Genomic DNA, 16,117 nt, shown 5'->3' with positions numbered 1-16,117 from the left:
TCCTCCTCCCCAGGCTCTAGCTTCTCGATCACCTGTCGCAAGCGAAAACTTAAGTTTTGCATCATGTCAAAATAATTGTGATGTTACAAATGAATATTCAAACCTAAAATCTTTTTAAGTTCTTCATAACTTTGGCGATCACGTCCATCTTGCGAGGGAATTTGGCGTTGCTCCAACGCAACAGACGTGGATACATGAACGGTGGCCGGTGGCTGCCCAAAAGGATATTCGAATGCTCAACAACCCATGCCTTCCAAAAATCAATGTGAACATCAAATTTCAACACAATACATATCTTAACAATCAAATAAAAAAAAAAATACAAAGATGCTTACCACCAGAGCGACTGTGCACCCATCCATATATCCACCAGATCCATTTCCGGTTATGTTCCTTCTCCTCACACTATTAGATATACTAGGTATCTGTTGGAGAACAAAAGCAAAAACGGCAATACCCCAACTATATGAATCTAACCGGTCTAAATCATCAGTATATGAACATAATGCCTTAGGAACATAGTAGTGTACGGTTGGAAACAGGATAGTCACAAAGAGGTATAGAACCCATAATTTGGAGAAATCCTCTACATCTTGTCATGCTCTCTTTCCAACTAGGAATTGTAATCTATTTTCTATTGCATCCCTACCGGCCTTTTTGTGGTCACCATCAAAAAAACGGGTGATAAGGTTAGAAGTAACCCTCCCCTCCCTATACAGTTCGACCTCATCGCCCGTGGCACTCAAACCAAGGATGAGTGCAAACTCACTCCTTATAAAAGGCACTAAAACTTTACCAAACCAAAAATCCTCCTCCACATCATCCCAAAAAGAGAGCAAAGTGTTTAGGACAGGCCTACTCTGCTTGATATATGGCAAACCTAGCATATGTCCAAAAGGAATTGCGGTCACCCTATCCTTCTGCTCCCGAGACATAGACTGCACAAGGGTAACGATAAATTAGACATAGTAGCTGAAGTAGCACATTCCATTGACCATATTATTTGAGCCAACAGAACGTACTTTGCCTCTACTCTGAATTGGAGCCATATAAAATGTTTGCATAAAAAATATTAATGAAACACATTATTCATAAAACAAATCTTTCACGAATGCATTGTGATACAATTAATTAACATCAAATTAAGAATCACTGCAGGATAAAATAAAAAAAAAACAGCTACCTTATATGATGTATTCGCAGGAAACTATGCCAATATATCACCTACCAAATCTTCCCTGGGCGAAATCAATAATTCATTCCATAACATTCAAAACCGAAATCAAAAATTTCTTCGGAACAAAAAAAACGGAAAGCAAGAGAGATTATGGTTTAGCTTCAATTATAGCTAGCATTATAGTTCTCAAAAAATAAAAACAAATCTTCCATGGGCGAAATCAATAATTCATTCCATAACATTCAAAACCGAAATCAAAAATTTCTTCGGAACAAAAAAAATGGGAAGCAAGAGAGATTAGGGTTTAGCTTCGATTATAACCAGCATTATGGTATCCAGTAGCATTGGGCGAGCGGAACCTTACTTGCGATTTGGTATGCTTATCAGGGCGGACTCGGCCAACAGGAAGAGAACTTTGTCAACTGGAAGAGGACTCCATCGATAGAACAGGACTCGGTGGGAGGAAGGAGAAGAAGGGTTTCTTCCTGGGTCGAGAAGAAAAATACTCAATCGAGAGGAAGAGGAAGACGAAGAAGGGTTTCTTCCTAGGTCGAGAGGAAGAAGATAATGAGAGGAAGAGGAAGAGGAGTCGGTCGAGAGGAAGAGGAACAAAGGAAGCCGGAAGGCCCAAGGGAGGAATAAAGGGTAGTTTCGTCACCAGATATAAATCCAAAATCTCTTGGGACCGGGAGTTAAAAGACCGTGTCAACAGGGACTTTTCCTTATACTCTGGTCCAACACTGGACCGGTCATTAGTTTCCCCTAAAAAATATTTATTTTTTATTTTTTTATTTTAAAAATAATTTTTACAATTTATGATAAAAATAAAAGTGAATTTTTTTTTTCTTCTCTTATGCAATTATATCAACTTTGAGATGAAATAGTTTTGTGATGTCTACTTGCACGCAAACCTTTGCATGTTTACTATGAATGACTTTCTTAGTCCAATTGTCAATATATAAGTGAGTGCCTACAGCAGCAGTAATCTTCAATAATATCCTTCGATCCCATTGTTCTAATGGAAGATCCGAAAATCGCACCTAAATAGAGGTACGTCTGATGAAGTCAATCCCAGGTCGAAAGTTTGGTCACAACTTCTCCAAGGCCAACACTTGTCCTACAATAGTCCAAGAACCATTCGTAACCATCCATTCCTGATCCTTAGCAAGCTGGAATTGGAAAAGTTGGCGGCCTCTAGAGAGGGGAATAACTTTGAATTCATTGCAGGTTTTCTATCTAAGCTTTAAGTGGGAGATGGACCTCTATAAATTTCTCCTTGAGTTAGGCTATGCCTTTGTTGGAAACCTTTTGTGTTTTCTCTATGTATCGTCGCCTTTTTTTTTTTTGGTACATCGAAGGCTCACACACGACACATGTGAGTGCGACCAACAAAATCAAAAAGTAAAATACTACAATAAAGCTCTTGCACAGACCCATGGTCTGCTCAGGTGAAGCCTCTAGAGTGATGAGCCATAAAGAAAGCTATCCAATCTGCCGCACCGTTCGTCTTCTAATATACGTGCGTAGCGTATCGTTGCTTTCTCTGAGGACATGTCTCTGTATTCTTGATGCCTTCGAACCACAAACCACCATCGGACGATCGGATTTCAATCATTTTCTAATGACATCGTCACTCTCTCCCACTTTCCTACGCCTTCTCCCTCATTTGTGCTTGATTTAGAGCAATCATGGTAGGATGCAAAATTAATCAAATGATCCAATCCAAACACCTTACCAAATCCTAAGAACAATCACCGCTGCTGGGCCATCAAAATCAACCAACAAAAATCACAAGACTAAGAAACATACCAATGATAGAAACATACTAACAATCAAGTATACAATTAATTGAAATAGGAGTAGCCAAGTAAAGCACCAACCACTCAACCATGTAGCCACATTTCATCAAATGCATCAAGAACACCTCACCAAAACCACGGCACCATCCGAAGCAGCACGGACATAACTCCTCGACAGAATTGGATGTATCCCATTTTTGGATCTCGCCGTAGGAGACGAACAGGCTCAATACATCCTTCAATCGCATCCGCCCATCCACCATCCATCGGTTAGGGTGATATTTGGAATGCGCTACCAGCGCCATAAATCGAACCCGTCCCCGCCCCGGTCTCCACCTCTTCCGAGAAGCAGAAGCGAAGAAACCGAGAGGAAGGAGCGAATAAGAGGAAGGTTCGAAGAGGGATGGGAGAGATGTACGGGTACGCGAGCGTGGAGAAGGCGGCGGCGGGGGACTTGGAGGCCGGGACGCTGTACCCGGGCCTCTCCCGCGGCGAGAGCGAGCTCCGGTGGGGCTTCGTCCGCAAGGTCTACGGCATCCTCGCCGCCCAGCTCGTCCTCACTACCGTCGTGTCTGCTGCTACTGTCCTCAATGCCTCCATCAATAACCTCCTCACCGGAAGCTCTGGCCTCGCCCTTGGTTTTGCCATCCTTCCGCTCTTCCGTATGACCCTCTCCTTCTTCTCTTTCTTTCGACAATTCTTTTTTTTTCCGGCCTTGAATTGTTCTCTTGATCCGATCCTCGTCTTTTCGTGTTATTATTGTTGTTTTTCTCTTCTATTGAATTAATAATCTTTTGTTCTTGATTTGAAAGCTAGGGTTTGGGTGGATCTGGCTTTAGCATCGATTTTACTGAACTTTTTTTACTTGAACTTCCTCCCTTTTGTTTGATTGGTCTTTGTATATTTTTAGATGTAAATGGATCAGTTAGAAAGATATGCAAGGAAGGAAATCTTGACTTTGGAAATGCATGACTGCCATCTCAGTTATGGGGTTTGTTCGGGATCATCCGATGAGGCAAGCTTTATTGCATCGTAAGCTGTTGAAAAGAACGAGGTCTGCGGCTGTGTCCTTGAGGCATACTTGACTTTGTAGCGTTTGTTCTTCATGCGTACTCTTAGGGCTTTAATGGGCTCCATCTTTCTGTGGATTCCATTTTGCATTTTCTGGTTGATGAACTCTCAGTTGTTCCCCTTGATCCTTGATTTTCTTTGAAATTGGTTTTCTATCTGGATTCTTTGGTTTTATGTACCATTATTTTGCGGCTAATTCCTGTTTTGTTGCAGTAGCAGGCACCTAGTGGAGACTCAATCTTTGAATCTTTACAAGATTTTCTCCTTTTATTCTGTCGTAGGTTCATGTGGCTTCCTTTGATTGAGCTTCCATTTTCTTTCCCTGATAAAATTGGGGCCTTTTGTTATTTAACTTCTAGTTAACTCATCTGTTCATTGGCACTTGAACCAATATTGTATTTTTTGGTCAAGACTTCTCTCTTTCTAACATGCTACTGGATCAGCTAGGTTTTGCCATTTTTCATTGCTGTGTTTTAGGGTTCACATTATTTTGCTCATCATCTAACTCCTTGAAGTTGGCTCATGGACTTTATGGCATTATTCTGGTTGGGTATGCCAAACATGCTAAGCAAGCATGCTAAGCAAGTCTCTTTATAGTAAGATTGACTAGGCATTCCCTTATCCTATCTACAATTAAGTATTTGCTCTTTTAAATTAGCAGCCCCTATCCAAAATGCTCTTTCTAGTGCTAAGACATCAGTGTTTGTGAGGTTTAAATCCCGATGGATGTGGTCGCCCCAATTTTTCTATGGAATGGGATGTGTCGTCATCCAACACTAGGGATGAAGAATGTCCCAAGATGTGCTGATCGGGATGCTTGGACAATGGCGGGGTGGATCCTCTCCCAACACTTGGGATAATACCCCATCTCGACTCTTAGGATGGTACCCTGTCCCGGCATTCCATAGGATGTCCCATCGGGATTTGAAACCATGGTTTGTGCATCATCCTTTTATGCTCTATGTGTTTAGAGATTCTTGTCATAAGGCTTATCTTTCTTACTATTGATGGTATTGTATAATGGCTTGCCTTTCTTCATCCATCATGCTGGTATGTTGCTTGCATTGTTTGTTTGCAGAATTTCATTGTTGCTTGATATCTCCTTTTAAGCCTATATGATATTGGAGTGCTTGAAATGCATTTTGTAAATTAAAGTGATTAATTAAGTTCCACATATTGTTGTTTGGCTTGATTAATGGGTTATTGTGGTCATAAGGCTTAAGCATCTAGAAAAGGAACTAAAGCATTTAAGTAACTCTGAAAGTAGAAGGCAGTCATAATTATGTTTATTGAATGCTTGATAAGGTTAGAAATTGCTTGAAAGGTGGTCTTTGTTAGATATAAAACATATAATAATGCATTTATTGGTATGAATAAAGTTAATATAATATATCTTTCATGCCTAAAATAGTAATGAAGAAGGAGAATTTGAGAAGGGAAAAGGCCTTATTAAGAGATTTAATTGTGATTTGTTGATTGTTATTGTTGCCTAGACATAGGTAGCAAGTGCTAGTGTCCACTTGAAGAATCTAACAAGGCAATACAAAAAAAAAACTCAAAGCACGTGGGCATGATGACATTGATAAGGGGAGAGTTGGACTTCATGCTCAGTGATATTTAATGATAAAAATAATTGATAGGAAAGTCCAAACCAAAATCCATGCCATTGATTCTGATCTACACTTTGAAAATACCTAGAAATAGAATATCTTACCTTTTGGAGAACGCTAACTGAGCTCTAAAGGAATTCAAAAATGGATGATACCTATTAAACTAGTGTATTAAACTATATGGAATTTAAATTGAATATCCTCTTTGTTGATTATAATGTACCAATCTTAAACCTGTGAAAATAGAACATAATACGTTTTGATGCTTGGTCATCGCAAACCACTATGTCATGTCAATTAAAGTCGTTCATTTTTCCAGCGGATAAGTAGGTTGGAGACTGCCCAAAAGATGATTAGTTTATAGGTATTTTCAGTGGTGTAAAACACTATCTATAATGTGGATCTTGAATATGGAGGGCTCGTGATTGATTTTGAAACTTAAATCTTTTCTCAAAGATTTAGGTGTTATTTGGCATCACTTTCATTCTTCTTATTTTCAGGAATAAAGAAGAAATTTTATTTTTATTTTATTTCTAAGTTTTTAAAAAGTATAAATATGCTTGGTATGGTCAATTATTTTTAATAACATAAACATGATGATGGTGGCCGAGGCAATAATAGTGGTGCTGGAGATAGTAGAGGCCATGGTGGTGATGACGTTGGAGAGGGTGCCAACAGTGTGGCAATGGTGGCAGTGGTGGTGGGGACACTGACATTGTGGTGGTGGAGGCGATGATGGTGGAGGTGGCGTGGCAGAGGTCGTGGTGGTAGCAATGATGTGGCAGAGGTAGCGGTGGTGGCAGCAGCAGCACTGGCGGTGTCAGAGACAACGATGCCTACGACGGTGGCAGTGATGACACTGATGGTGAAGGTAGTGTCGGTGGTAAAAGACATGAGTTTTTAGTTTTTAAAAATAGTGAAAGTAAGAATTCCTTACTTTCATTTTTTCTAGAAATAATGAAGATGACTTTTGAAAAATAGAAAATAAAAACATGTTTTCGTGTTGGTTTGAATGATTTTGTTTTTAAAAGTAATAAATGAGAAATAAAAATGATGCCAAATAGGCTTTTAACATTTAGCAGGTAGTCTAACCCAAAAACCGTGTGACATAAAACAAGGAAAAAATGTTTTGTAGGTGAAACGGGGAGATTATAGAGGGTGCTATGTTGAAAAGACAAAAGAAGCACTTCACAACATTGAAAGGAAAAGGGCAAACAATGGAAAGTAACAAGTAAATGATCCCATAGAAAAGGGGAGGGGCTTGGTTTGGTGATATGGTTTTCTTTGGTCTAGCTAAGAAATGGAAAAGAAAAGAAAAGCAGGGGAAAGAAAGGGAACGAGAGAAAGAGTAGAATGCCTTGATTGTCTTCAAAGGTGATTGACACAACCAAGAAGTATTCAAACCTCATCTCTTCCCTCTTTCTCTTTCCTTTTTCTCCCTTTGGCAAGACACAAGAATTGGTATTGATGGAAGCCCCATCTTGTCCCTCCTTCTCATCCTTTTTGTCCTTGACAAGACACTAGAAAGTTGTGCTAATGGCAACCCTTTTCTTTCCTTTTTCTTCACTTTACTTTTGCCTTTTTCTTCATCAGCTAGGGTGAGATACTTGATTGCAACTTTTTTTCTTGTACTTCTTCATTTAACCTAGCTGTGTCTGCAACACACCCACTCGTGGTATGCATACATGCTGAATTAGGGTGGACACATGGCAAAATCCCAAGATATGCAATGGCTAGGTGGCACGATCGGCTTTTGAACCAATGACTCATGACTTAGATACCAAAATGGGTTAATCTTCCATCCTAGTTCTAGCCAACCTAGTTCTAAAACACATTACCTAATAACAACGAAGGAACTTTTCTTTAGTAATTAACACTCCCTTAAGTGAATTGTTGATATCAATAGATATGCTTAATCAACTAAGTTTTAAGTAGTTTCAGTTAGTGTCATGCCCTCTCATTTGCATGTAGTGAAATTCTTATTGCCAGAACACTTGAAATTCTTTAAGTTTCATCAAAATCATCACTAATACATAACCATAATCCTCTCAATTTGAAGATTTGTACATGGAATCTGCAGAAGAAAGAGGAGAAAAGCTAACATCTGCAAGGAAACATCTTTATCACTTACTTAGATATTGGATGCTCCGTTGGCTATCAACTTAGACCTTGCTAGGTGCAACTACAGTGGCATTGCTGCATGTATATCCAGGGAGGCCAAGACTAAAATTCGATGGCATCGCCTTTATACTGTCACCGAGGTTAATACACCCAGTTTTAAGTAACCATTAGCGTCATGCCCTCTCACTTGCATGCAGCCAAATTTGTAGGTGTTGAATGGTGTGATGCTGCATGAGATATTTTCTTGATTTGGAAGAAATTTCTTCATGGAGTCTGTGGATCCATCATACGGCATCAAGACCAACCTCTTAAATTCATAATTTCTAATCACTCATCTATCCTTCCATCCATCTGTCAGTTCTCATGACCAATCCAACATTATTTTGTAATATACTAATCCTTTTGTCATCTATTTTGCAACATGCCAATCCTTTTGGTGTCCATTAGACCATTAAGACATGTATATATAACCCCCTCATCTTGTTTCTTGCCCAAGGGTATGATGTTTTGTCAAGTTATTTTTTGATCTAAGAGAATTTTCATCGTAACGATCAGTGGATCCATTCCATGGGTGGTGACTGCTTGTAAAAGTCATGACTGATAAGGAACTCGTAACTTCCCAAATTTTCTAATCATACCTAGATATCCATTCATCAGTTTTCATAATCAAGCCAAAACTATTCTGTAAGATTTTTAATGGAACTCTTCTCGTAGGGAGTCGGTGAATCGATTCCATGGTTGGTGGCCCCTTGTAATAGTGTTAACTGACAAAGACCTTGCGACATCCAAACTTTTCCAATCACATCCAGCTGTCCATTCATCAGTTTCCACAATGAAGACAAAACTATATGTAACATACTTTCCCTTTGGCGTTTATGTGACAATAGATATTTAAGACCACATCTCCTCTTCTCCCCTGCGTTTGTGTAGAGCAGAAGTAGAAACTTAGAGCAAGGAAGGATTAGAAAAATGGAGATGTACATGCATGCGAGCATGGAGAAAGAGGATTTGGAGGTGGGGATGCCCTACCAAGGACTCTCTGACAACATAAATGAGCTCCTGTGGGGCTTTGTCCGCAAGGTTTATGGTATACTCACCATCTCTATCATTCTCACCACGATAGTCTCCGCCATATCCATTCTTTGTGCCCCAGTTAATGAACTTGTTAAGGGTAGCTACAGCCTCGCTTTTGGCCTTGCCCTCCTTCCTATCTTTGGTATGATAACCCTTCTTCGTGCATCTCCATTTTCTTTTCATCTGAAATCTAATTGCAGTCTAGCATTTTTTTTTGTGTCATTTTTTCTGGGTTTAGGTTGGTTTGCTCTAGTAAATTAATGTTCTTTTGGTTGTTGAATTCAATACCTGTTTATTGGGTTAATTGTGCAACAGAATCTGCGCTTTATCTTAAATTAATGTAGTTCTGACCACATTTGGTTAGTCCTTTGACTTTCTATGGCTTGCTGTAATCAAAGGGTCATAGAAGGTGTGTCCATTATCTGCATATATAAAGATGGTCTTGATGGCAATTTGATTTTTGAAATGCATGACAGCCAAATAAAGTGTGGACATTGGTCCAAATCATGCAAGACAATAGATTGGTTGATTGTAATTTTTTCCATTTTTGTGGATCATAATAGGGCTGAGATTGAAAGTTTTAAGGCTATAGCTGATTAAAGTAGTAAGTTCCATGTATGGGTGTACAGCTTGATAAATGAGTAATTCTAGAAAAAAAGTTGCATGATTTTGACAGGTTGTCTAGGCGGCAAAGTGCCAAAGCAGGTAAATATTTGAAAATAAAGAAGAAGACTTGTTTGTGGTTGTGAAATTCCATGGTATGTGTCATGTGGAAAATCACCTAGACAAAGTGGTTCACACAGGACCTAATATATTAATATGAATAGAGTTGGAAGAAAATGATTTCATACCTAAAATTAGGTTATTGTGTTTCACTGAAAATTTATTTGATGGTTTTACCAAACTCATCTCAAAAGGAAAAAAAGAAGAAAAAAAGGGAAGAATGGACAAAAACATAATTGCTATGTAAGTGAAAAGGCAGGATTCTGGAAGATTACATGAATCATTAGCAACACTTGCCGCTAGCTTAGAGAACATATGTTGTCATCAATTTCTGAAATAATGTAAACAAAGTTTTGACATTTCTAATAATGTCATAGCTATATGACACTAGGCCTTCTTGGGTGGCAACTTCAGTAGTGAAAAGCATATTTAATATCTGATACATGACCCTATGAACCACATTGATAGTGGCAAGAGAGGATGTTGGTGGCAAGAGAGGCTGCTGCTTGGTTGGGAGATGAAAAACCCATGCATCATGTCATCTCTAATTTTTTGACTTCTTTTCTTCTTTTGATTTGAATGCATTGGAAACCTTAATCAGAAACTTATATTTATCTTCCAATTATTTTCATATCGTTGTTGGTCGGTCTATATAATAAGAGTAGTTCACAAACTGTTTTTGATATATTTTAGTAATTAAGAGATAAGCATGAAGGCATGCATTTCCAAATGTGCAGGTTGCTGGCCTTCTCTAGCCCAGTAATTGGGGCACCCAATTTGCTTGGTAGTGCAGGCTGGGTTGGAATCTATTCTGGATCATGCCTAATTTTTAAATGGAACAATTGCATTCAACATTATATCATACTTGAGATTAGCTATGCTCTTTTCTTCATTCCTATATCTCTTAGTGCTTTACCATTGTTCAGCTTTAAGCATTAATTTGACCGAGCCTGCTCTCAATTGCATTTGTAATGTATACTCTTGAAATTCGTTGCTAATTTCTTTTAGCAGTTTTTTTTCCTCCACTTATCGGTTTCCATTGAAGTTTATGGTTAGCTTGTGTTCATTTTGTACTGCTGGATGGAGAAAATTATGTAATAAATGACTCTTCTGGACATTCTTTTGCAGTTTTCATGCTAAAGAAATGTAACTCAAAGTTTCTTCTTTTGTACCATTAATAGTGATACACTAACCAAAGTCTCTATTTTACAGTGATGTTCCCACTGTATCATTATCAACAAAAGCACCCACTGAATTTCATATTTCTTGGGCTGTTCACTGTGTGCCTAAGCTTGAGTGTGGGTGTGGCTTGTGCAAATACCCAAGGTGAAAAACCGGTTGCTTTCTAGAGTTATTATTCCAGTCTAGTGTTTGTTGAGATTTCTGTGATATGCTCATTCTTTTATATATATATATATATATATATATATATATATATATATATATTGTTATTGTTCTTTTTCAGGTAGAATTGTGCTGGAGGCATTGGTTTTAACTTCAGCTGTTGTTTTGTCCTTAACTGGCTATACTTTCTGGGCTTCAAAGAAGGGCAAGGACTTTAGCTATCTTGGACCCATTTTATTTGCCGGTCTTCTTGTTCTTCTTCTTACGAGCTTTATCCAGGTATGTTTTAATCAACATCAATAATTTTATTTAGTGATCAGGAATTGTTCAATCTTTTTTTTTTAAATGTATAATATTCTATATTTTCTTGAGCTTTGACTTTTTCACAATAAACTTTAACAATTTTTAAACTTTTTAGAGTGTCAAAGTTATTTTTATCTTATTCAAAGATTCAAAACAGTTTAAATTTTATGCTAAAATGGTGCGTGATGTATCTTCAGTCTTCTTGACTTTATTTACTTTCTATTGTTATGAATTTTCGTTTTTTTAATAATTTTGTAGTTGAGACTCTAAAACTTCAATCAGAACTACCAAAATTGCTGAAATTAAAACTTGTTTGGATTGGTCAAATCTAAAATTGAAACCAAGTTGTGACACCCTTTAGTAGTTGGTATTTTCTACCCAGGACAATATACATGCTTGGGAGTTGGGATCTTCCTGAGATCTCAAACTTGCACCCACTTCCTAAATGCTTCCTTACCTAAATTGTTTCTAGATATCCACTTCATCACACCAGCACTCCTCCCAAATTTGGCAACTAATTCAAATCTCAGGGTTCTTCTTGCTCCTCCAACCAATATAAAACTGAATAGTACTATGAAACATTAAGTATGATGTAATATGGCAAATGCTTTTATAACTAAGTAAATTTGTAAGGCCACCTCATAATTATATTCCTGGTGCTCAACTATGTTGAGTAAGATCTAGTCTTCTAGATATTTAAAATAAAGCTAAAGAAGGTAAGGATGCAGTAGATGATTTGAGTTTGTTTTGAATTATGATTAGCATGCAACGAACTGAGGGTTCAACAAGAACAGAGCACTGGTCAGGCTGTTAATGCTAGTTCAAGAACAACACAATAATTGGTTAATAGAATCTGGGGTGGTTTATGGCTTTAGTCCTTATAGGTCCTTCTATTCAATGCCGACTATAATTTGGTTTCATCGCTTTATGAGCTCTTTGGATCCTTTGAACTTGAAGCCATCTCAGATTAATTGAAATAGGCAGCTGAAGATGTAGTGCCTGAATCTTGAAGTGGACTTCACCTGTCTGATAGGGCTGAAAACGGGTCCGAAATTATCTGATCAGATCCCCTTCTGGATCTGGTTTAGATCGGTTTTGGATAGAAATATTTGAATCTGATCGAATGTGGATCTGGATTCGGATGCCCATTCATGAATTTTGCCAGATCAGGATCTGGATATCCGCTAAAAAAATCATCTAAAATACCACTCTTGTCAAGGATCGACCTGTGTGTTTTGAGTTAGTCACCAACCACCCACCCACCCACTAAGACAATGGTTGCCCCTACTCTATATTGACATTTTATTATACTTCTTTAAGACTTGTTCGGTTCATAAAAATAGCAGTTTTCATATATTATTTATTATTGTTGTAAAAAATCAATCCTTTTCACTATGATAAAAATATGGAACATTTCAGTTTTTCTCTTATGGTATTTCAGAATTAAGTTAAAAATATCAATATGTATATCTATACATAATTTTTTTTACAAGTTCTCTAATAAAATAAATACTTGATTTTTTAATGTTATATATTTTTAGTTTAAAAAATAATTTCTCATATATTTTTAATAAAAATCCAATTGGAGCGATGATCTAGGCCCCTAACCAGGTCAGTCTCCATGTGTGAGTTTAATAACTATAATTTAGATCAATATCCAGTTAGCTATGTTATCATATGCAACCTTGATATTGGATTTCATCATTATTCTTTAGGACTACATCATTTATCTTGATTTCATTATTAAATCCACTCGCAATCCGATTTATATCTGAATAATATCCAACTTATGTCCGTATTTGTATAGAGAAAATATGGATATAACTAATATATGACTTGCATCCATATCCATTTAGCATAAATATGGATATGGTTAATATCCGATTCATATTTTTATTTATTTAGACTAAATATGGATACTAATTGTGATATCTGTTTAATATCCACATCTATATTTGTATCCGGTCTCCAATCTATATCCGATCTATTTTCAGCCCTAATGTCTGATGAGGGAAATTTCATGAGCACATTTTTTTTTTGAGTGCACTTATAGAAGCAAAGCAGTGAGCTTGCAAGAGAATATGAAGGAAAAGCAAAAAAAAAAAAAAAAATCAAGGCTCCTAAGTTACTGATCATTCAAATAAAGCTTGATACAATTATCTTTAGTTACTAATAGAGAAAGGATGGATGGCATTCCTCGGTGGATTCTACTTGCCTGTGAATTGCAGGCTGCTGCCTCCATGCAGAGCTGTTTTCATCTTTTGAGAAGTGGAGGGACATAATAGATATTATAATGTTTTAGAGGTAATATATCAAATTTATCAACTAAATTACTTTTTTATAGATATTTTTTTGTGTGGTTATACAAAAGCCAGACGGGCCATGTGGAAAATATTGTAGCCAACCTTAAGCAGCTCTTGAATATCCAAAGTTCGCAAAGCACTGCTTAGGTTTATACTTGGGCAAAAGAATGCCCCTGCGAGTTCACTAGCAAATCATTGTTGTACCTACCAAAGTCATGTAAAGGGATTCAGCTTTCGAGTTTCAACAATCCCTGTGGAACTAAAATCTCTTCATTGAGTAGCATCTTTTATAACTTATTATTAATAAAATATGGAAAACCATTTCAAAATAATAGTCCCAGGAAGTTTATGCTTGTTCATCTTCTCTCTACTAAAGTGATTGTTTCCCTCTCTGATATCTGAAAACCACTTCATAAGAAAAAGAAAAGGAAAGAAAGGGGAAAGAACTAGGAGCTGTATATTTCTTCACAGCCTTACTACTCTTAGTGATGGTGTCTCTGACTGCCAAGGCTTCCTCATGCAATAGTAGTTGGTTTTCTGGACATGATGCTGTCATCTTACACAGTGACCTGCCTCTTGCTTTGAACCTGGTGGCTGGATTTCCGCTTATTCTAACAATCATGCTTGTGAATGCTGGTTAATGCAGATATTCTTTCCACTTGGGTCCACATCAGTTGCTATCTTTGGCGGGCTCGGGGCTATCATATTCTCTGCTTTTCTTGTCTATGACACAGACAACTTGATAAAGCGCTACACCTATGATGAGTACATATGGGCATCAGTTGTTCTCTACCTAGACATCCTCAACCTGTTCCTTTCCCTTCTGAACTTGCTGAGAGGCATGCAGTCAGATGGGTAGGAGGGAATTGTTTGAGGTTACAGATAAGAGAAAACGGTGGTACTTGAATTAAGTTCATCTGAGTACAACTTTCACCTGTTTCTATTTTATGTAATGTGATGTCTGTCTTCAATGTTTTATGGGGCGGTATATTGTATGTGGAGGATTTCTGCAAATAACAGAGCTAGCTAAGGGCTCTTCTTTATTCTAATTTGTTTTTTCTCTGGTCAGTTGTAACCCTGTATGCTAGCTGATCATGATTTCCCAATATCATAGTGAATATTATTCGGTGCAGGTCGAAAGCTATCTAGTTACTGGGCACCTTGCATGCCACTTAACATGGTTACGTATCCATTGCAGTGCCTTCGTTTTTGATCCTGTAATAAATTGTGATATTGCTGGCTGGTATGATGTAATTCAAGATCTGCTTTTGTTTCCATGTTTGTTTTCTACCCTCCTGCTACACCCTGGAATTTTGACATTATCAACGTGGCGCGTGCTGGGAATCCAACGGAGCTCCTTGGACAGGTTCTCGGGCAATCAAATTGAAATGTGGCTTTAAGTGAGTGGCGCCTTGGTCCAACAGCGATTGTAAGGTGAAGCGTCCAATGTGAAAGGTCGTAATATATGCTCTTCTTTTTGGATAAATAGTTTTTCTTCGGTAAATTGGAGAGTAAATATATCCGTGGGCATCAGAAACTAGGATATCTAACAGTTCAGAAGGAATAGCTACCGCAGCTGTGCATAGGGTAGATACCGTAGATTCTATGTGATCAGCAGTAGCATATGTTGTTGTCCAGTCTATACGGCACTGCTAATTTTTCTATTGAAATGTTTCACTTCATAAGATTGGAGAGCTGCTCTTATTTTTAATGTGATCAGCATGCACTTATGTCATAAGAATTGGAGTATCAAATAATCTGACATCTCCTGCTGCAACTATTCCACCTCTTGTACTTCTAATAACAAGATTTGTTCCATCCATATAAGACACTATCATCAAAGTTAATTTTGAGAAAATTAGGAAGATGGTGGCTTCCAAATGAAATAGAACATTTATGGGATTACAAGATCCGCAAAAGGAGACTCCGTTTTCTCTAGCTGTCAAGCAACTAAAATTGTGAATTTTTAAAATAAATAGGTTTAGTAGCCAAGCAACTCAAAAGATATTCGAGCATTCTTCTAATTGTGCTTTCGAGCACAGTTCGCCTAGAGAGAAAATGAGATTTGATAAAAATAAAAAAGCAAAATTTATTAAACTTAAATTTAACAGAATTAGGATAACTAGAAATTGGAAATAAAACAACGAACCTGAAAAATACGATCTTTTATTGTACAAATAACAAAATAAGTACAGGAGAGACAGTCATACCAGATGACAACAATAGTGGGCTTCACACGGGCAACAATATTTGGTAGGGCTTGTTTGCAACACAAAGACGACTCTTAGTAAATGCTAAAAGGTTGGATGATTTTGTAACAGAATCCATGTATAGTTCAAAAATTATTGAATATTTTTGTATTGATTCACCTATGGAGAATAAATTGAATAATAATTGGGCCAAAAGGGGGAAAAATGATAAAAATTTTAGAGCTTTTCAATAATTGGGGTAACGTTGACGTATGCTTCTCGGTGCTCAGGCTAGGCTGAAAATAAGTAGTTTCAGTACCCCTCCTTTTATGTGTTTTGGTGGGCTGGGAATTGAATTTGGGGAGACGGCATTGGTGCAGTGGCTTGAGCTACTTATCATCAG

The 16,117-nt window shown here is 37.5% G+C and overlaps 1 protein-coding gene across 1 annotated transcript; it reads left to right on the top strand.

Moving 5' to 3' along the window:
* Positions 1 to 3,054: 3,054 nt before the first annotated feature.
* On the top strand, positions 3,055 to 14,673 carry LOC120112828 (BI1-like protein). Its single transcript, XM_039132719.3, has 4 exons — positions 3,055 to 3,638; positions 10,788 to 10,901; positions 11,041 to 11,198; positions 14,172 to 14,673. The coding sequence occupies exons 1-4, from the start codon at positions 3,380 to 3,382 to the stop codon at positions 14,382 to 14,384; spliced, it is 744 nt and encodes a 247-aa protein (XP_038988647.1). The 5' UTR covers positions 3,055 to 3,379; the 3' UTR covers positions 14,385 to 14,673.
* Positions 14,674 to 16,117: the final 1,444 nt, after the last annotated feature.

The sequence above is a fragment of the Phoenix dactylifera genome, chromosome 17 (assembly GCF_051530095.1).
Source record: "Phoenix dactylifera cultivar Ajwa chromosome 17, Ajwa_hap1_PhDact_Kaust_v1.1, whole genome shotgun sequence".
In the NCBI taxonomy this organism is placed as follows: domain Eukaryota; kingdom Viridiplantae; phylum Streptophyta; class Magnoliopsida; order Arecales; family Arecaceae; genus Phoenix; species Phoenix dactylifera.
Note: the sequence above shows the minus strand (reverse complement) of the source record. Positions and strands in the feature narration are given on the sequence as shown.